Genomic DNA, 23,899 nt, shown 5'->3' on the forward strand with positions numbered 1-23,899 from the left:
ATATCTTCAATATAGGAAACATAATATCAAAAATCAGTGATAAATTTCAACGTTTTTAGAGCAGTCAATTGGCTGTGAGCTAAAGTTGAAAGATGATGCATTTTATAGTGTGCCATGAATAATGAAAAATACAATAACAATGACATTTTATTTAACTGAAGAAAATTGCTGAAGATTTAAGGAAATGATTAAATCAATAGATTATTTATTATTAGGACAATTTCTAAGGATTTGAACTTTTCTTTTGAAATCACTTAAAGTATTTTGGCCACAGACTTGAACATAGGACAAGTTAAATGTGAAATTTGTTCCACAAACTTTGATAAAAGCAACTCTTTTTCTGAATTTCATTGGAGTTGTAGAATTGCACTACCTCAGAATTCAGCTTTTTTAAGAATTTCATCACTTAATGGTTAGGATTCTGAGAACAAATTTTAAATATTATAAGGGCTTATTAGTGTACTGGTAAATATACATATATATATAACAAACATCCTAAGAAATGGGCAAACAATTTCATCTTCTATTATGACAACATTGGATCAGAAATCTCTTTAGGTACAATAACTTCTGTCAAACACAAATATTAGTGTGTCTTCATCCACCTTATTCACCAAGTTTGGCACCATATGACTTCTGGACATTGTCTCAAAGTCAAAATGACTATGAAAAGTTAACATTTGGAAATGATTCAAGACACCGAGGCAACCATAAATACAACCAAAGACATTCATAAGAAATGACTTCCAGAATTCATTAGAAAGTGTTGAAAATTATAGCGCATGAATATTAAAAGTGAGCAGGAATATTTTGAAGAGGCTAAGGACAATATGTCTTACTGCAATATAATTTTTCTGATTTAAACAAGCATTACTTTTTTATACCTAAAATGTTTTTTATTCATGTGAGCTTACAAATTTATAAATATCATTAAAAGAGAAACAAAAAGAAAGATTGCAAAACTATTATTATTATTATTATTATTTTGTATGAATTAAAGAAATGTATTTCTTAGCTACATCAAATATTTAGTTTTCTATCAAAACAGCCCGAAAAATTAATTAAAATTCTCTGCAGTAAAAAAAGCTTCTGCCTGCTCAATGGAGATCAAACTTACACAAATAAGATATAGAAGCCTTTTGTAACATCATAAGAAAAGCAAATTACATTTAATTAAATTGCAGCATTAAGAAATAAAATATTTATAATGGAATCCATGTTATAGAAACGCAGCTAAAAATTGACACACCATCCAAATTTTATGCATTTAATTTTAATTTACAACTTAAAGTAATGTTTTCATTTTTTTATTTAGCATATGATGGGATACAATACAGAAACAACTGAAAAGTTTCAGTATAAAATCATTACTTAATAAATTTAATAATAAAAAAAAAATATCTGAAAGTTTTCAGATTTTATATTATGCCCAGAGGGAACTTTTTTTTTTTAACGTTTTGTGTGTTACCTATATTTATTAAATATCATGTATTTCCCATTTAAACCATAAAATTCAATTCATTAGCAATATCACAAAATACTTTAAAAAGAGTATATCTTTAGAATTTCCGATACACAGCCTCATGTGCTGGAGATAAAAATATTTATTTCTCCCCACAGTGTTGCTGTTGCTCGCCTTGAAATCGTTGAGTTTGTTAATAAAAAAACAAAAATCTTTAAAGTTTTACAAAGTATGACACAGATAATAAAAGAAATTCCAAATTAGGGCTTCTAGATGCACATATTCGGGTCAAGGATTATGTTATTCAAAATTTGATGGCTCTAAGTGCTGTTGTTTTTTAAACAGAAAACATACATACATTTATGCAGATTCTTCATTATTTAATTTCTTTAAATATAATGCAGTGCTCTAACATTTATTGGCAGAAATTTGAAAAGTGATACCCTGTTTATAGCAATTCGACGCAAAATGCCAAAACGAAATTAATAGTCCTTCGGGGCTAATGCCCGTTGGGTTAAAAAAATTATCACATTTAACTTGTCCTATGTTCTTCACTTTATATACTTCTCTTATTTAACAAACAAGTTTTGTCATACCAAGTTATTAGGGCTGCTGTTCCTTGAAATTGGACACCATTAGAATACCACGCAAGAAATACCAGTCCAGATTATACCACAGATAATGTGCAATTTTACAACTCTTTTAATATAATATACTAATAATTTATAAAGCTTGTTAATAATGTATAACACAGTGTTTCCCAAATTTGGTTTATATTTTAGGACCATGCATTAGGTAGCAGTTTATTATGAAAGCAGTCAATTATTCTAAGAATAGAGTATGGGAGAAAGAAGATATCTTAAAGAAAATGTCATGAAATAATGATGAACAAACAATATCTAGGAATTAACAATTATAAATCAAATCCTAATTATATATAAGATCCTAAACATATATGAATATGTAACAAAAATATAAATTTATAAAATTTTCACAACCTAAAAAATCTGCCTTTGGACTTTCTGCAGAGGTCACTCACTAACTGCATTTTAGCAGCCACTGCTAAGAAGCATACAAACATTTTATTCTATCCAAATAAAATACTTTAATTTATTGCAAACATTTAGTACATATTTTTTTACAGTTTATATCTTTATTAACATTTTCTATATAATGGCTAATTTGCATTTAAGCTATGCACCATAAATAGCATAAACATATTTAGCTTGCTGGAAGAGTTTCTTTCTAGATACAAAAGAGTCCTACTTGTATAGTGGATTTTTGACTAAACTAATTGAGTTTATTTAATACAGGGGTGGTGTCATAAATATTATAATAATTTTAAGATCAATCAAAGAGACTTTTCTCCCCCAACGGAGTATTTTCATTTTACATTTCAGAAGTAATTTTGTTACTGCAATGGGAGTGCAAAAAAAAGTAAGAGTTTGTTAAACTATTATTAATTAATTAATGAAATAAACTCAGAAGAAAAATTAACTTACTAGGAAAAATTACTTAAGTTTACTAGACACTTAAGTTTTGAGAAAATTAAAAACTTTTACAGTAGATCCATAAGCTGAAAAAAGTAAACAAACTAAAAGATTTCAGCAGAGGAAAGCAGAGTGAATAAGTTACAGAAAGTTCATCAGCCATAAGTTGGTTCAATTAATTATGTATTGGATATATAAAAGTAAAAATGTTATGCTTAAAACACCTTCTAAATATTTATTATATCATTTCAAAGAAAGGGACTGTTATTTATAATAGCAACTGAGCAATTGAACAAAATGCAAAATAAAGGAGCTTAAGACTCTTATCAAAATACATTATTTTATACATTACATTAATTTAGTTGTATTAAGTTGATATATTATAAATCAGAGTGAAACATACAGAGGAAAAGCCTATCTCAATTACTAAAAACAATTATATATTATTAAATATGAATTGTAGTAAAAAATTAACAAATAATTTTAACTGCAGCAGTTTAAACTAACTGAGTATATATAATAATGAAATACGCTGCTGGCCATTAAAATTGCAACACTAAGAAGGAATGATCCAATGAATGTCAAAAATCACATAAAAGGAAGAAGAGGTTGCGATATGTAAATGATTAGTATTTCAGTGCATTTAGACTACGCAGGAGAAACGACATCTAAAGCACTGCATAAAAAAAAAGCTGTGCAATGGATTTCTCGGAAAGCACTTTGCAAGGTCGGAGTTTGCTGAGAATATCGTTATGCCTTGAAAAAAAAGAAGAAATGTGTACCAGCAAATGTTGGAATTAGATAGAAGCAAGATTGTCGTGTATCAAGAATGTAGATTATCGTTCCATGATATCGCCTGTCGCACTGGTCGACATCCAACCACTGTGTGATATCCATGTGAATATGGAATCTATGGGTTGTTGAGGGTCATATTGAACGGCATGCAGGGTCTCAAAGCCTCTCATGACTAACGCTCGAAAGGGTAGACACATTGTGAAGTCAGCCCTGCAAAACAATACAACCACATCACAGTTGTCAGAAAATGAACACATTTGCAGCACACCCAGTTTTGGCTCGTACAATGTGTCGAGGTTTGCAGCAGCATGGACTATCAGTATGGCGACCACTACTTTGGCTTCTCTTGACAATGCAGCATAGAGAGAGACGGCAACTCTGGGGTGCCGAATGACAAAGCTGGATACAGGATGGCACAATGTCGTCTTTTCAGTCGAGTCTCGGTTCTGCGTTCAGTAATCTGATGGCCGTATATGTGTCTGGAGGCACCGAGGAGACCACATGTTGCCTGCTTGCATTCGATAGCGGCATAGAGGCCCTGCACCTGGTGTGATTGTTTGGGCAGCCATTGGGTACAGGATATGCACATCTTTAGTTTGGATCGATGGCAATTTGAATTCAGATCGGTACATTTCTAACACCTTACATTCAGTGGCTGTGCTCTATCTTCGAGGCCTACCAAACACCCACTTCCAATAAAAGATAATGCAAGACCACATGTTGCAGGTCTTGCTCTGACCTTCCTCGTTACACAGGGTATTCGATTGCTGCCTTTGCCTGCACAGTCTCCAGATCTGTCACCCACTGAAAACATCTGGTTATGGGCTGCTAAGAAACGGGCCCACCACCCCTCTCCAGCTAATATGGTTGATGAAGTGTGGCATAGATTTGAAGCAGCATGAAATGAGTTGCCCATTTTTGTCATCCAAGCTCAGTTCGACTCCATGCCTAACCGGCTAAGGGCCGCTTTAGCTGCCTGGGATAGTAGCTGTTTCTACTAATTTCACACCTCTGTACATCTCCAAACTGTTTACAAATTTAAACATTTTGTATTCATGCCATACTGTTTATTTGCAATAAATATCTTTTTTGTATTTGCTTTCCTTCATGGAGTTTCAATTTTAATGGCCAGCAGTGTATATACATACCTTCATCAAACACTGCTTCCTTAAGTAAAACAATAGAACCAACAACACTTTCATCAATTTGAAATAATGGTGCAAACTTAAATTTCACATATTTTGAAGACATATTTATAAGAGATTCATCAGTCATGTAATATTCATTCTTAAATTCCAATAAAACTTTACCAATGCATGTAAAACGATCACATTGAGCAACCTGCAAATGAAAAAGGAATATATAATGTTATAAATTTAAAAAACAGAGAGATAAATGCATATGAACCATTTCAAGGAAAAACAATTAATTTAAATAACAAATATTAGTGCTTGTTTGATAATGAAATTCTTTATGATTCAGCAATAGTAATTTCACAAGCTAATTAAATTATGGGTATTTGTAGTATTTTGGAGTACAATTTAAGCTGCAGATCTAATTCTAATTAGCTGTCCTGTTGAAAAAGGAGCCAAATAGCGACAAACAGAAAGTGGGGAAAGAGGGATACCCAAAAGAAAAACATATCTTATCTTTTTTAAGAAACAAAATGTAAGTAAAAAGCATTTTAAAGAATGAAAGTGCAGACAAATTTATTCATGTACCAACTTACTATATTACAGAAACATAACAAAATTAAAGGCTTAAAAAAAAATCTGAAACATACAATTAACTTTTTAAATAAAGTTTTAAATGATTTACATTCAAGATGTTTTTTGTTCTAACTGATTAATTTGAAACATTTCTGAAAAATCAACTGCTTTCCTGCATCACTGAACTTTCAATATAGGAAAGATTATGCTTTTTAACTGATATTTTAATTCTTACAGCACTAACTTCAAGTGCAACTACAGATAAATTCAGAGAAATATTAAAATAATTTATATAGAAATTATAATCGCCCTTAAAATGTTACTGAAAAATACATATGCATATATTGAACAAAATTGTTTATAGAAATTAGAAACTGCTATAATTTGAACAGTTTTATATATGTTTCACTTATATATATATATATATTTCTATAACTCAAAGTAAAATACACTGACACTTATTCAGATCTTGCTTTGTTAGAAGGAAGATAAAGAAGTCCACATTTACTTGCCATTTCAATAGTTATACATAGCCGCCTACCTTCAAACATGAGAAACTGCGAGATTATAGGATTGTGCTACAATATGACTTCAATATGCAAATTGACAAATTTAATTTAAAATAATTTTATAATGCAGAATTTTAGTTATTAAACAGAGTATAACATGATAAAAAATATATTATTTTCACATTTAATTTATTATTCTGGTTATAATTTTTAACTTAAATTAACTTAAGTCGGTTTAATAATGCATAATTTAGGTTACCGAACTTGTTATAATATGATGCAAAATATATTACTATTTAATCAGAGAATACTAAATTTTGTATTCCTTAGCAAATTTCATTTCCTAATTATCTCACAATTTTACACTCAGAAAAGCTTAAGTAGAGAAGAAGAGCTCTTATTTATCAAAGTACTTTTAAATGTGACAAAAATCAAATTAAAGATTAGGAAAGTGGATAAACTTAGCAATGTACCATAAATTAATGTAAAACAAAATTAAATACAAATATTAGCTGGTTAAACATACTTGAATCTTTACCAAAATTTTACAGATGTCCAGTAGATTAAGATAAATCAGATTAAATAAAATTTAATACGAAAAATTATGCTTCAAAACAAAGAGATGGAGAAATGGAATTTACACAATTAAAGTTTCATTAATTCAAAAGCTTCCTTTATGACTATGAAATATTATCCTTAGTCAAGGCTAAAAATTAAAAACTGGGGAATTCTGTGATCTACCAGGAAATTGGAAGATGAGATGGAAAAATTTGAGAATTGACAGCTACGTATTAGCTATTTAAACATAAGATTTCATAAAATTCTATATAAATCTTTATAATAGATCAATTACTAAATACTAAATTTTACTCAGGGAAAAAAATAAATTTGCACAATTTTAAAAATGATAATGCATTTTTTAAAGAAATTTTCATTAAAAAAATATTTTTCCACACTATTTTATTTTCCTTTGAATTCTAGTGATAAAAAATTATTCCTAAACTATGTCTGGAAGCAATGATATGAGTTATTCCTGATCAAAATAAAATAGTTTAATAAATTTAAATATTGCAATTTTATAAAATCAAAAATTGTTTTTTTAAAGATAAATCAGCAAAACATCAGATTCAGTAACATATTGACATTTATAAATAATAACTTTAAAATAATCATTCATTACCTTTTGAAACATACTGAGAGGTTGAATGTCAAAATTACTATACACAGGAAATTTTTCTTGACTTATTTCATCTAAAGTAGTTACACTTGATACAGCGCTGGGCATAAATTGATAGCAAAATTTTCTTACAGGCACAGGAAACTAAATAAAAGAAAAATGTAAATAAATACAATAATTTATTTCAATATATTATGCGCAAGAAGGAAATCATATTTTTAAATATTTTCCCTACTCTATAAAAACATATATATATACATATATTCAGAATACAAATAAGGCCTCTGCCGTTTAAAAAAAATGGCACCACCAGTAAGTTATGGTTATAATTGCCTGATATAAAACATTACACCATAAGGCTGGATATCTGCTAGCAGCATAACCTTGAAATATTAGCAATTTTGCATCAGCATCGTATATTTTTTTCGTGCAAAAATGTCGAGTTGCAAGCCAAATGAGCATCATTTGCGGGGCTTTTGATTTACTTCTTTAATTTGAAGAAATCTGCAGGTGAGGCACATTGATTGCTTGTAGAAGCATATAGTGAGGCTGTCTTAAGTGAGAGAAGATGTCGAAAGTGGTTTCAAAAGTTTAAGAACAGTGATTTTGATGTCTAAGACAAAGAATGGAGCAGAAAGATGAAAGTCTATGAAGACTTTGAATTGAAAGCATTTTTGAAGGTAATCATCATGCTAAATGCATGTAGAACTTGCACTTACGTTAGGAGTGACTCAACAAACAATTTCACATCAATGATTCAAAAGCAAGGAAATTGTGTCCCATCTGAACTGAAGCCAAGAACGTTGAGTGCTGACTTTTTACACATGATGTGCTGCTTCCCAAGTATAAATGAAATGATTTTTTGCATCATATAGTCGCTGGTGATGAAAAATGGATCAACTACAATACTCAAACAAGAAGAAATCCTGGGGACCACCTGGCCAATGCTTTAACATCTACAGCCAGCCAAATATTCATGGGGGAAAAAAAAAAAAAAAAAAAAAAAAAAAAACCTATTGCATATATGGTGGGATCAACTTGGTATTATGCAATATGAGTAGTTCAAACCAAATATAACTACTATTACTGGGATTTTCTACCAAACATAATTCATGAGACTGAGTCGAGTATGCAAAGAAAAATGTGTCCACTACTACTCCAGACAAGACAACACTCATCTACATTTTGCAGTGCTGGTCAAAACCTACACAAAAACACTTAAATGAGAAGTTCTACTCTTCCTGCTATATTCACCAGATATTGCTTCTTCTTATAATTACCGGATATGACGGCGTATAAAATGCATTTTTTTCTTTGAAAATAGGTCTGAAAACTGGGTGCGTCTTCTATGTTGGTACTCAGTTTTTGATTACATTCATTTCTGGAAATCTCCTCTGTTTGGAGTTAGGTGATTTTTTTTTTCCTTATTTCCTTGTGAAGTGTGAGAATATTACAGTTACATAAAGTTCAGTGAATGCACATGCCTGTCATCGACGATCACAGCTGGGTTCATTTAAACTTTCCAATTTTTGTAAATGACTTTTGACTTTTAAGTGTGCGAAATTTCTACTGTTAAATTTTTTAAAAATTCATTGGCTAGTTATGGCTCAAAAAACAATGTCAGCATTGCTATAACATAACATACAAACAACATATAATTGCATATGCTAAAGAACATGGAAACAGGACTGAAGAGAGGCATTTCGGGGCACCCCCAACTGAGATAATGATAAGAACTTGGCGGAATCAGCAAGGAATCTGAAAAAAGCAACTCACAATAAACATTGTAGAGCCATTAGGTTATTTCAAAGCAGGACACATAAAAAATGTGATGCTTCCTTGGGACTCTGAATTCTCGAACACGCGCAGAGCATACTGACTCTTACACCACGAAGGCATGCTAAGAAGGCGGGAGAAATACTTTACGTACTCCTCCTTTTAAAGGCCGACTGGGGATTAGGGGAACCAGTTGCCAAATCCTGGTGGTGGAGAATCATCCTCCTCCACCTTTTTTAGTTCAGGCACTACTGTAGAGCCATTAGGTTACTTCAAAGTAGGAGACATGAAAAATGTGCAATGCCCTCGCTGGAACTCGAACCTCAGAGCTCTTGAATACGGGCCGAGCATGCTCTCCATTACACCACAAAGGCATGCTAAGAAGGCCTCCTTATAACATAATCTACAAAGGGGAACTAAACAATGCCCTGAACTTGAGTCAGAACTGAATACTTGGAGTTTAGACCACAGAGAAGCAGGACTTTCAGTCTCAACAAAAAATTATTATTCATCAAGCAAAAGTGATTGCAAAAGGGGGTGCGTCTTATAGACTGGCAAATAGGGTACTTGTTTCAACTGATGATACATGGCCTGTCTACACAGCGCTTCATATATATATAGCGCCATAATTACGGGAAAAAATGGAAATAAATAAATCATTACATATTCACTTAAACAAAATATAAAAGTACAGTTAAAACTTAGTCAAAGAAAAATATTTTTTGTATTGCTATGTTTCAATCAAACTAAAAATTGCACATGAAAAACATTCTGTCATGTCCATCTTTTTCAGCATGATGCAACTGGATATCAATTTACATAATAAATTAAAGCAGGAATATTTAATAATCAGTAAAATAAAAGATAAGAAAAGGCAGAGTATTTTTATAAAGTAAACAATATCAACTTACATGTTCATACTCTGCTTGCTTCTGAGAGAGTGCATGGATAACTTGGAATAACTGTAAATACCTAAAAAAAGGAAAATAAAGAATAAAATTTAAAAAAATAACAATTTAGTAAACTACTAGCTTTTATTCTGCATAATTTTCAGACATGCTTGTACTCTGTAAGTTTCTTGATGTTTATTAATAATCTTTATAATGTCTAAGAAAACTTAAATGTGCACTTCCTGTGACATTTGAACTGCCATTTGTTGAATGTGAAGAACATTAAACTGGAACATGTTATTAGTATTTTGGTATGATGACTGATATATGTATTTTCTCATGAAAGTTGGAGATGTAAACAGTAATGAACATAGCTGGCTTTAGTGACATATGACTAGGTACATTTAATTGAAGAGTGGCATCCCTTCTGTATGGCATCACTTTCTCTACAGAAAAATGTTCTATGCTCATTTCTTCAGAAAATTATGTTACAGAAACTGAATTATAAGAACACTAGGCTATTATATATGATAGGTATAGCAGCTGTTTACAGAATACCATAAACTGTATCCTGACAATATGTTCTCAGAAATAAGATGTAGTTATCAAATGCAATCCTCGAATCCAAATAATATTCCATGCAATGGAGGAAAATTTATAGCCATTACTTTATTAATTTATTGCCATTATTTTAATACTTTATTACTTAAAATGGATGTAGAAAGCAGCTGCTAACCTAGAAAAAGAATTCTAGCAGTGATACACCCAGCAATGATAACAAGGCTGGATAAACTGTGCAGCTTTGGAAAATGAATATTTTAAAGAAAACTGAATGCCAAACCTATATGTGGTTAGTTTCTTCTTAACAGTGCTAAATATAATATCTGTCGATCCCACTTTACATTTATTCAAAACTAGAATTTCCTTACATTTGTTGATAAAAAACATAGATATTCACCAATGACCTAAAATAGCATTTAAATTTTACACAGTAAAATAAATTTTGAAAGAATTACTATACAATAAAGGAAATAATAGTAATAAAAAACACATTATTTTCCCCCTGAATTATATGCTGAATTAGTTTCATATTAGAAATATTCTATTTTTCATCCCCTTCCCTCAAGAAACATTATTATCTCTTACATGTAACATTACAGCTGCCTCCTTCTCAGGGCTGGAAATAGTTGAACTACACAATGAATGCATGATCTTGTGAATCTTAGAAATCATGATTCAATGCAGATTTGATAGATGAGAATTAGAGACATGTTTTATCATCATTTGGCCATAGGTATATTGTCCAGAAGATGGGTTCAGCACTTTCTACCTTTTAAGTAGAAATGCTCTTCTTTTCATAACAGTAATAAGGTTTCACTGGATTTGTTGTGAACCATTATCAAAAAGTGCATAAAAAGAGTGAACAACCACAGCAAAGCAAAAACAAGATTACACGTCCTTAAAAAAGGTAGTAATCACCTAAATAAAAGAGCAAACAAATCTCAGTCCATTTCAATGTTGTTATCACTCAAATCATCAATACAGTATACCTAACATTTCATTAAATCTGATAGTTATCAGCAAAGTATCACTGTTCTCACCATGGCATCAGATAATAGCCTTCCATATACTCGGATATCAACCTTAGACCATGCAATGAATGAAACTACATAGTCTGGTTATCTAATTCCCATTTTCCAACTAATTCAGGCAGATGTATGTACCTTTGTCTAAAGGAAACTACATTATCCTGCCAGCAGAAAGCAGTGCAGATAGTAGTGGCTCCTAAACTTTAGGATGTATTTTCTTAAAATCACTAGGAAACTATAAAGTTTTCTTTAACAAGAAAGGCATACAGAGATTTTAGTGCACATCATTTGAACACCAATAAGAAAGGCCTATTCTTCCGCCAATATAGTTTATGCCAGCAAAATAATAAAAATCACCATCATATACAGATACATATAGGTGATAAAATTGCATTTTACCATTCGTCTAGCTACTAAAGGTTCTCTCGTATTCAGGATTTAAATCTGGAGGACAAGAAATACTATGCAAATCTTATGTCACTATTGGATACCATTTTACAGTGATATCTAAGGAGGGGAACTGCATTACGGTTTGTTGTGAAATCACTGGCTTGAAATAACCTCCCAAATTCACCTCATTAATATTCTAATGTTGTCATTGATCATTTTTATTAATGTACACATACGAACGAGCTAGACACTAGTACTTAAGTAAGCCAAATGTTTTGCCACTTTAGTTTACACATTTAAAACAATAATGAAGGAACACTTGGTGCCAATGTTGTGTGAAACTACTGTAACTTGTGCATGTGCATTAATTAATTATTCTTCTAAAAGAACAGCACACACTAATCAACCATACATATTCGAATCTAAAAATAACATCAATCATTCCAACCCTGATGCATAAAAAAAAAAAAAAAAATTATATCTCATCCTGCCAGAGGTATTCCTTGGAAATAGGAAACTGCAGCAGTCTGGCCTATTTCTACATATACCATGCAACATTTAACTGAACTTCAGGCTATATTCTTCTACCCATTTTGTAATTCAATAAACTGACTGAATTGATATTTTTATCTGATAAGCTTTATTTGGCATAGTTCAAATGCATTATTATTACCTTAGAAGCAGTAGATAACTAGTAGAATGGGAAGCTATTAGTCAACATCATCATGTCTACAAGAATCTCACTTTAACAATTACACTGTCTTTTAATATTACAACGTACCTTGCCACAATTACTGAGAAATATTTCCATGAAGTCTTGGTCTTTAAATTCTTTTGATTCTGAACATAAAACAAATAAAAATAAGTGCAAATAAAAAATATTACAATGCATAGTGAAGGCTGTTGATGGCACTCCATGAACCAAACAAGCTATTGCAGCAGAAAAATTTGAAGTCTTGTAAAAAGTTCCTCATTATCTCTAAGCCACACAAAGCAAACCAATACATTATTAGACACTCCTAATATAAAGCTAATTAATCTATGTGCTTTGCATGTTCAAGAATTTTATAACTGTTGTTTATGTACTTTATTATTATTATTATTATTATTTTACATTTAAAAAAATGAAGTGAACCAAGTGTAATGAGCTGAAGCACTTCCAATTGTCTCACTTGAAGCCAATTTGTACAGTAATTTTGCTAAGACAGTACAACAGAACAATGATTAAGAGTACCAGATATTTTTTCATCCCTGTTTGATAGCTCCAAATTCTCCATACTGGATCAACATCTGTACAAAAACTAAAGTAAATGATGTAAAGATTTATTCTAGTCCAAACACCTTGCACCTTACACACCATTTTTGTCATCTAGTACATTTCACATGTTTTTGTTTGCATTGATAACTATGTGGGTGATCTCTTTGATTGCCTTATGATGATATTTTCAAATTAATCTCAAAGTATGACAAAGCATTTATTATGAACATGAACAAAAGACAAGTTACTGCCATCAGTGGCATGTGGTAAGAATGTTCAAAATACAGGGTGATGCAAAAGTACTTTCACAATTTTTAATTTCAATAATTCTTTCTGGAAATTTCTGTTAGTTCTTTCCGGGAGTTTTGATATGGTGTGATACATATCTGAAGAAAGGATAAAGATCATATTTTTTTTTTACTTGGAAAATGGAAGAAGCATTATTCCTACTCAAAGAAACCTTTGATGATATTTTAATGTCAGATATGCTCCTTCTAACCACATGATATTGTACCTTGTAGCCAAATTTGAACAGAGAGGATCAGTAGGAGATGCAAAGACAACAGAAATACTTAGAAGATGGAAGATGTACTAAAAAGAGCTCATAATTTGTAATCGTAAAAGGAGATATCATTTGTTAGGCACCATTTTTCATAAATAAAAACTTCAAGAAACACACTTTGTATTATGAGCTTCAAAATATAAATTTAAACTTTTCATATACTTTTTTTAATTTAAAATTGTGAAGGTACTTATGCACTATCCTGTAGCAGTATCCCAAATCCCAATCTCGGAACATCCCAAACTAGTTCAAAGACTATTCACACATCTGGGCATACCAAATTTACCCTATGACACTTGCAGTCTTGTGCTTTGCACTGAGAGACAGTATTGTGGTAATCCATTAAATCTATGGCAACCCTGTGCAAGAAATTACTAGCTCAATTGATATTGTGTGGTGAACAGATAGCGCATATTAAGTGACAAAAGTCATGTAAGTAGTCTTGTGGATTTATGAATGCCATCCTAAAATGAGACTATTTGAATTATAATGCCTCTTGTATCCTGCATATTATCATAAATTATGTATTTGTGTTAGCAGAATATACTGTTGCATTTAATTTCTGTATGCAGTTATCATTTCATACTTGATTACATAAAGCTGATAACAATCAAGTTTTGAAGTTTTTTATTTTACTGATAAAACATTGTTATCACATACACAGTGAAGACCTATACATGATTAATAAAATACAGAAATTTAATAAAAAGTAGCCATATCCTTACTTTTTACAATGATATCTATGAGTCACAAGCAGATCATGAAATATGTAGCATTTGCCTTCTCCATTTTCAATTATTTCAGACCATAAGGTTTGTAAGTATAAAAAATTTGATTTTATACATAATTCACAGAATATTCCATCTTGAGTCTGCAACAGCATTGAGAAACTGAAACACAAGAGTATGAACTATTATAGATTTATGTATACATAATAATGCGATGCATATACATATATGTAAGTGTGTGTATCTACAGAGTGAGTTTATAAGGTATTTCTTCTGCCTTCCTAGCGTGGCTTCATGGTGTAGTGGTTTTGCACACTGGGCCCGTATTCCAGAGGTCGATGGTTCGATACCCGGCGAAGGCAATTGCTCATTTTTCATCTTTCCTGCTTCCCAAAATGCCTAATGTCTCTACAGTGGTGCCCAACTAAAAGGGTGGTGGGTGATGATTTCTCCCCACCCAGAATTTCACGATTGGGTCCCCTAAAAACCCCAGTCATACTTTAAAAAGGGGGGAGTCTATATGGTATTTCTCACACTTTCCTAGCATGCCTTCATGGTATAGTGGTTCTGCATGCTGGGCCAGTATTCCAGAGGTCCGTGGTTCGATTCCCGGCAAAGGCGATTGCTCATTTTTCATCTTTCCTGCTCCCCAAAATACCTAATGTCTCTACAAGTTTAAATTGTTTTTACAAAAATAAGAAGGGTGATAGTATCCATAATAAAAATGTACAATAATTTCTATGGAAGATAGGTTCACTTTCTACTCTGAGAGGCAGAATATCCTGCATGAGGAACTAGACCTGTGGTTTAGCCTCTTTGCTCACCAATATCAAGCATTGGACTTTTTTCCTCTCGCGGCACATGAAATTTTTAGTGTACGAGACACCATTCTGAGCTTCTGCTTTGAGTTTTTGCTCTGATAAATAAATCACACCCTGCAACTTTTGGTATGGTTTATTTGCTTTCACAATACTGTTGTAAGTTCATCTTGGAATTCTAATCTTACTCTTTTCTGCTTCTCAGAGTAGATATGAGGTTCCCTCATTCAGATTTATTTAAAGAATTACACAAATGTAAAAATAAAAGCAATTATAATGTATAAATATGAAAATAAAATATGTAACAGTTAAAATAAAGACAACACGGTATATTCACGAGCAGTTTATAAACTCTTCCTTTAAAGAACACAACCCTAGTGAACTTATTCAAAATAACGCAATCAAAGCATTAAAATACAAAAGTAAAATAAAATAAAGAAAAAGAAAAAGAGAGAAAAGCAATATGAAAATGAAAAACAAACCTCTCTTTCCAAAAAAGGGAGGGCACTATGAAGCTACACATATGCATAATACCACTAACAGCATTTCTGAATTCACTCACAGAAATATTTTCAGAAATTTTTAACATGAAAAAAGGCCAAAATTAAACAAAAACAGAAAACTAATAAGTGGAATCGACATATTTGGGATTTATTTACTTTACATATTTATTACAAAATCTGTCTTTTGCAATGAATGATGTAGAGTAACTAAATTAAATATATTTACAGCAGTGTTTCTCAAATTTTTTTGGTTTACTGTAACTTTCAGAAAAAGCTGAATGTTCAGTGCCCTTTTGGGAATCCAAATCTATCTTTTTTTATAAGTGTAAGAAAATAAAACAACAATGATGAGTTATCCATATATTAATGAAATTAACAGTAAATGCACTATCTTGTTTAACTAATTAATATATAAAGCACAGGAACACAAACTAAGGCATAAATAAAACAAGTTTAATGAAAAGGATGAGACAGATGAGCCTTACAAATTTTTCAGTATTCGACATAATTTTTTAGCACTAGAAGTTATATTAGTCTCAAAACTCACTTTCTGTCTGCAACACTTTTGTGTCTCAATCATTTTTCAAATTATTGTCACCAATGCTATCCGCATACACTATTTTTTAAAAAAATTAAATAACAAAAAATCTGTATGTATGTTCCATGCATTGTGGAAAAGTGATGGCACCTACAGCCAGCTAAGTTTAAATAGACATAGTCCTCCATCCAAACAAGTGCTACTGGAATCTCAAATTTTGAATTTTGACTTTTTTTATCTATTTCATATTTTTTACCAATTTATTCAATTTTTGATTAACAAACTCGGTGATTTGAAAGTGGGAAATGACAACACTTCAAAATAAAATACTCTTTTGTGCATCAGACTACTGCCATATCCATCCTTCAGTTTTAATCAACAAATTCAGCTATATGAAAGCAATGTGCTGCCACTGTTGGGAATAAAATACATATTTTTATTACCACAGTATGGTGTCATTCATTAAAGTTTAAGATATTTAACTTTCTGATTTAATCTGAAAGTTGACTGCATAACAAACTAAGTGATTTAAAAGAAATAAACACAGTTCTTAGGAATACTTTTTGATAAAATTGATTTAAATAAAAATGCATTAAAATCATGAGATTTCTAATCATAAATATTAAATATTTTTATGATATTACACAAGCAGACTCATTATATACTTTTTTCCTTTCATGTTAATTATTTTAGGCAATTGGCTGTATGAACAGCTACTTTTTAAAGAAATGATACAGCTAATATAAACAATGTATGGCATTCCCTAACACTCTATCGGGGAATTCTAAAGATATGCTGTTTTTAAATATTTTGTGATTATGCTAAAAAAAAAAAAAAAAAAAAAAAAAAAACTTTGTTAGCAGCCATGAGTTCAAGAGCAGATTGGTAACCTGTGCTGCTCAGTGAGGGTATAAAACCCTTAACAAACCCTTTGGACCAATGTTAAAACTGAAATCCTTTCAGATTTTCTTTCTTTTCTTAACAATATTCTCATACCTCCGCAATTAGTAAGTACAAAATAAAGAACAATTGTACAAATAGAATAAAAAATTTTTATTCCAAAATGGAGTGTTTCATGTCTGTATGTACATAATTCCTATAACTCAAAAACGACTAGCAGTAGAACACTGAAATTTGATATATGGGACTTCTGTAACATCTAGTGTGCACCTTCCTTTTTTCACTGTAATCAGCAGTACCAAAAGTACATATGGACCCCCCCCCCCCACTTACACAGCTTAAGAGTCCTTACTTAAGCTATTTCGTAATTATTGATTGTAGTCATATACTTTTATCTACATAAATGTTTTAAATGACAAAAATATTCATGTTTGGGCAATGTTGAATTAAAAAAAAAAATAAATAAATAAACTTTGACAAATAACAAAATCTAACTTTCAATGCTATCTCCCAGTTCCCATACTTACATTTGAGAAAGTTTTATACTCATTATGAAAAAAATAAAAACGCAAGACGTTTGGCTCCCATATGACAAAAATTGATTGGGATATTTAATTTCAAAATTCCTAATTTTTTATGTCATTTTCAACTTGATTTGAAGGATCAGTTAATTAAGTTGGAATAATTTGAGAAAATAAGATTAAAAGAAGTGCAGCAAAAAATGTGCATAATTTAATATGCTGTGTTAAGTCATGTGTGGTGTCCAAATTAGATTTTTTTCTTTTATAAGATTTTATTAATTTCCAGAATTTTGTTGCAGCCATCAATTTCACATTAGGATGATATAACAACAAACTGGCACAAATCTCTGTGAGATAATTATTCCAGTCAACCATTGTGTTGATATTCACTTGATGCAAATTTTGGTTCATAAAACTCCATAATCTAGCAAACCATTTTAGTGTTTTGAACACCTTTTTTCTTCCCAGCAAGAAGTCACATTTTAAATTTATGACATGGTTATTTCAACATAATCTTTCCTTGAGAATATCTGTTTCTTAAAGAAACAGTATAACTACTTCTTCATCTCTTAGTAAATGCCAAGTTATGAAACCAGAGGGAGTAAAAAACATATTTAGATGAAAAACATGGTTGCATAAATAACACTTAAGGTAAAGTAGTATAGTCAGATTAGTAGAATGAAGCCATATCAAACTGGTGACATCTGGTGCCAAGAAAATACACCAAATCAAAAACAACATCAATTACCTTTAGAGGAAAAGTGCATATTTTTGTACAGAAAGATCTGCATGACAATGTTGCCTATTGCACACCATTAAATTAAATGTGTTACTCTTATATCTTAGAGTACGGTTCTTGTTTTCAAAGCAAATACTGTCAATAAAATGTTTTAATATTGCTTATTCAATTTTGTTCATTTATTGAAGTAATTAACCTATGAAATATGTTCCGGTACTTACATATTATCCCATCAACTGCCATTCTCAAGCAGAGCAATCTTGCACCAATAATGGATAAGCATGACATAACAACACAATCATAACATCTGCATTTTCATTTGATGTAACACAATCTGATTCTGTATAAGCCATGTTTTGTTTATGAGCAAGGATATGAATTAATTGTTATAGCTGCATGTTTTTCCTGCATTTTGAATAATATAATTAAAATTTGGGACAAGCCTTCTACAGAACAGTAACCAGTGGATTGTTTTTCAAAGTTATGGCATCCTAAATGGCCATGCAACATGAAAAATTATGACAAGAGAATATCCAGTTGAAAATGAACATAATTCCAGCATTGTAGAATCACACTTGTAACTATACTTCAGCTTATTTACAGCTGACTGAGAAAATTAGTATGTGTTGAATGGAGAAAAGAACAGCTGTATATGGCTGACAAAAGTCAACTGGAACAATAAATAATCTGAGAAAGTTTGTACTCATAGCATTCTAAGCAGGGCTTTCAATAAAACTTAAGGGCATAACAAAATAGCAAGTAAATAAAAAGTGATGTGTGATTATTGATTAAATAAATAGGAATCAGTTTCTTCAGAATTCTTCAAAAGTGACTGGTGTAACTTTGGCAGGACCTTGGGTAACTCATGGTTTGATGGAAGCCAACTTCCACAGCCAAAGAGATAAAACGCAAGTACTGGCATTTCCTATTGTTAGAAAAATTTACCATAGTTAAAATAAGCTGATAATAAAAGTGTTTTTTGCTAGAAGTTTGCTGCAGAGGAAACTGCATGGTGAAAGTAATCTTGGAACACAAAAGATCCTGAATTTCTTTCTGATTTGGTAAGCTTTCAGATTTATAAGGAATTCACAGCTGTAAGCTGAATTCAAATTGTCCTTATCTTAAGCCCCATTCACAAGAGCAGATTCGACTGGTAGCGAAAACTAGTTCTTCCAAAGTGTCCCATTCACATGGCGACAAGCATTAACTGCCTCTCCGAATTGGAGGTAGAACATTCCCACCTCTCGGGAGCAGGGCAAATGGGGAGATTTCCCATACTGCACTGCGCGATTGCGTGGTTCATTTAATTTTAACAAACAACATGGCTAATGTGCAACTGACAGCTCGCTGGACTGGGAGCGAAACAATCACATTGGTAGATATATGAGGATGCAATATCATCCAAAAAATTATATAGAACTGTACGAAATATGGAAATTTGTATGGACAAAGTTATCTGATGCTGGGTATTCCAGAAATACTGTTCAAACTAAAACTAAAGATGTGCAAATCGGCTTCAACTTGACAAGGGATGCGGTACCTTTTGAATGATTTTTTTATTTAAGAACTTTCATCTACTTTTATGATTGTTATTAAATGGTTTTGTAAGACAAAATAATTTTAAGCTGAGAAAAAAAAAATTGCCAGTATTTTTTTTTTTTTAATTTTAAAGTTTTGGAAGAAAAGTTTACAATTAAAATGTCATTTATCTCCTACAATTTTCAATGATTTTCCCCCATATTTTCTTATTGTATTTATTAGAAAGTTCTTAATAACTTAAAGGATCGATTTTGCAATAAATTAATTAGTTTCTGTGCAAAAATAAAAACACATTTTTATGCAAAAACTTTGAAACAAATATGATTTCAATCACATGTCCACTTCAAATAATTTTTGTCAGTATTTTGCGAAACTCATTATTGTTTCTCTAAAGTATATAATATTAATTAAATGGTAAAAGTATTTAATAATTTAGGCCATATCTATATAAGGGTTCCAGGAAAAAAGCCCACAGGAAAAAAGTGCACAGGAATAATGCTCACAGGAAAAAAACCAACACAGAAATATGCGCACATAGAAAAAAGCTCACATGGAAAAATGCTCACACATAAAAAAGCACACACAGAAGTATGCTCACATGGAAATAAGCCCACTGATAAGTAATTCTTATAGAAATGTCCTTACATTAATGAATCAATAATTAATCGATTTGAACATCATTCACCTACTTGAATTTTCTAAAGAAAAATTATTTAAATTACCAAAACATCTATGGTATATATTTAAAAAACTTTATAACTTATGTGCAGATTCAGTTGTTACACAAGATTAACAAATTGGCCATTTTGAATTAAGAAAAGGAGAGGAGAAAGGAAGTAAACATGAAACAGAATTATACAGTGAAAAATTATTACAACTTTAATTGTTAAAAAAATAAAATAATAATAAATATAAGTTACACATTTTATAATATAAACATTTAGAAGAATAATGAATAATGAATGAGAATTTAGAATGATTATTTTATTTAAATTACATAAAATATTTAATTTTATCATTGATTTCATCATATTTTCTTGCATGATTCACGATTACCAAATGTAAGTTTTCATGTTTTCTTTTTTTTACTTCAGTACATCCTGTATTTACATTAGCTAATAAAAAACGTTGAGAGGCTAAATCTTTTTTCAGCCTGTCAAATAAAAACCACATACTGGGATGGCTACAATTAAATAATGAATTTAGTACATTATGAGAGCCTTCATAACAATTTGTAGTTTTAGGAGATTTTCTGAAGGCTGCTTCGCAATGTTCAACTGAGAGGTATCATCCAAGTGCCTAAAAATGTTAATTTTATTTCTAAAATTTTTAATTTCTGTAAGTTTTGACTCCAAACTTGAATAACTACATTCAAACATCAATTTCTATCGATACACATCAAAAGCATACAAAAATAGAGTAAAGAAACAAAAATTAATTATTGGCAGTTACAGGAAAAAATGTCATACAGGGGCAGTGGTATAAAATATTACAGTACATGCAAAATTTTACTCCAGTTTTCATGCTTTTATTTACTGCCGCTGAAAAGGTTAATGTGAGCATTTGTCAATGTGAACATATTTCATGTGAGCTTTTTTTCATATGAGCATATTTCTAAGTGAGCATTTTCCCATGTGAGCTTTTTTCTATGAGGGCATATTTCCTTGTGGGCTTTTTTCCTGTGAGCTTTTATACCTGTGAGCATTATTCTGTGAGCATTTTTCCTGTGGGCTTTTTACATGTAGGCATTTCTCGAGTCACCCTATATAAGTTCTAGGACTTTAAATAAAGGGATTTATCGAAAAAAATGCAAACTGAGAAAACGCAGTTTAAAGAAACTGCCTATACGATCATTAAATCAATTCAAATTTCTTAAAAATTTTATTACTGAATTTCATTAGATATATATATATAAAATAAAACCTAGTGCTAATCAATTGGTTGATATAAACATAAATTACAAGCTTTTATTTAAAATCTTCGTGAAACATGTTCAGAACAATTTTAACATATTAATTAATTTTAATATATTTTATAAAATGTTTATAATCAATATTCAAACATTTATAATTACTTATAATTAATATTAATGTTATTAATTTGTCATTTTATTCTTTTTTTCGAAAAGCAAAGTTTGAAATTTTAGCAGCCACAAAACATTTTATTTAAAACCGCTCAGCAGCATATATGGTTTCTTTTCTTCTTTTAATCATTTGGTCTCTTATATAAATTGCATTTTTAATTAGTTTAAATGTATTTTAATTAATTGAGGAATTAAACTCCGATAGCATTTTATAGCAATAGTAAACAATGTCAAAAAAGATTAAGTAAACGTTAGAAATCCGCCAATCTGATTTGCGTTTGTGACATCATTCATTGCTCGCAGTGGCTTATGGGTTAAGGGATGGAAGATGATGTGCATCTGAACTGATCCTGAAGGCGAAAGCCCTTCATATCCTCGTTTCTCCCAATACGAACTGTGGCTGTGTGAAAGAGCGTTGCATGTGAACGGGGCTTTATTGTCTTCAGAATTTTTTTTAAAAACCAGAATTTCTTTTAATTCAGTATATAGTAAAGAAAGTAATTAACATTTCTGCTAACTTTTAAATTTGAATAACAACCTGAATAAAAATAGATTAAAATTTTTACATACCATATTTGCCAGCATATAAGACACACTTCTTTTCTTTAAAAATAGATTTGAAAAATGGGGTGCGTCTTGTATGTCGCTTGTGAATGGGTCAAATTTTGTTGCATCCATCAAGCTTTATGTAATGTTGTGACAACTGAGACAGTGGTTAAATCATTTAGGAAGTGTGACATTAGCAATGCACTGGATTGTACAGAACAGGGACAATTTATTGTATGAGGGCTCAGATGCTGATTTAGAAGAGATTGTGAGTGACTCTTCATTTAGCTCTGGAGATGAATGTCTGGGTTTTGACTAAGAAGATTAAAAGGTGTACTTTCCAAATAGATTAGATATTTGCAGAAAGTATTACTTTATATTTAAAATACTGTAAAGTCATTATAATGATCAGTACTAAAGTTTCATCCTTCAAAAATGTGTGCAAAAAGGGGGTCTTATACGCCAGCAAATACAGTAATTATTTTATGCAAAAGTATACTATTTAAAAAAAAAAAAAAATATATATAAAACATACAATTATAAATTGTTACCTAGTATTATCTTCTAAACTGATACAATTTTCTCTTCCTCTAGATGAAATTTTGTTTTCCCATATCCTCTGAACTCGAGCAGTCAATGTTACGTAGTTCCATCGTGAAAAAAACAACATTTGCTCATCCAAGCTAGGAATTTTTTTCTGAGTAGCAGACACACGGCTGTGCTGTAAAGTCTTTAAAATGTCAGGTATTTCATGTTCATCTATAAGATGAAAATGCTTATAACTGAATATTTAAAAATTTTTCAGATATTATAGAAGAAAATAGAATAACATTATAATTCAAGAAAATAATACTAAGTAATGCATTTATAAGCAAGCTAAAAAAAAAGAAATTATAAGAAAGAAATATTCATATTTAATGCTTCCTGTGAAAAAAATAATAAATAAATAACAATAATAAGCTTCTTGAGAAACAAAATTAAATACAAGAATAAACTTTCTATAAAGCATTTCAATTAATATAACATCGGAACTATACATTTTGTATTTAAAGAATAATATTTAAACATACTTTAAAAAATGAGAGAAAAGTATTCTTTATCGTAAATTCTGAAAGACGCAATAATAAAAACATTTTAAACATAAACCAATATACTTACTACACTGAGGGCACGCAAAATCTTTCACAGGCTGAAATTTTTCTGACTCAATAAAATAAGTATTCAGGATGACTGGAAATGGCACAGAAGTTAGGGAGATGATATGCCTGAAAGAAACGCAATTATCAGTAACTAAATATAATGAGCTTTACAGCAAATATTAACTACTTTATAAAGTGAGACTTCATTCGCTACAATAAATATAAGTTGGAAACACAC

General features: G+C 30.7%; 1 protein-coding gene across 1 annotated transcript in view; it reads right to left on the reverse strand.

Moving 5' to 3' along the window:
* LOC118193063 (DNA repair-scaffolding protein-like) overlaps positions 1 to 23,899 on the reverse strand; it is an 84,134-nt gene that overhangs the window by 14,463 nt on the left and 45,772 nt on the right. The window contains exons 7-12 of the mRNA XM_085811984.1: positions 23,681 to 23,787; positions 23,074 to 23,281; positions 14,333 to 14,497; positions 9,830 to 9,890; positions 7,146 to 7,286; positions 4,896 to 5,088 (exon numbers count right to left, since the gene is read on the reverse strand). Of these exons, the coding sequence (XP_085668110.1) occupies positions 4,896 to 5,088; positions 7,146 to 7,286; positions 9,830 to 9,890; positions 14,333 to 14,497; positions 23,074 to 23,281; positions 23,681 to 23,787 (875 nt within the window). The remainder of the gene's footprint in view (positions 1 to 4,895; positions 5,089 to 7,145; positions 7,287 to 9,829; positions 9,891 to 14,332; positions 14,498 to 23,073; positions 23,282 to 23,680; positions 23,788 to 23,899) is intronic.

Source organism: Stegodyphus dumicola, chromosome 2 (assembly GCF_044657685.1).
Source record: "Stegodyphus dumicola isolate Sdum_Otavi_A_Nest chromosome 2, ASM4465768v1".
Taxonomy (NCBI): Eukaryota; Metazoa; Arthropoda; class Arachnida; order Araneae; family Eresidae; genus Stegodyphus; species Stegodyphus dumicola.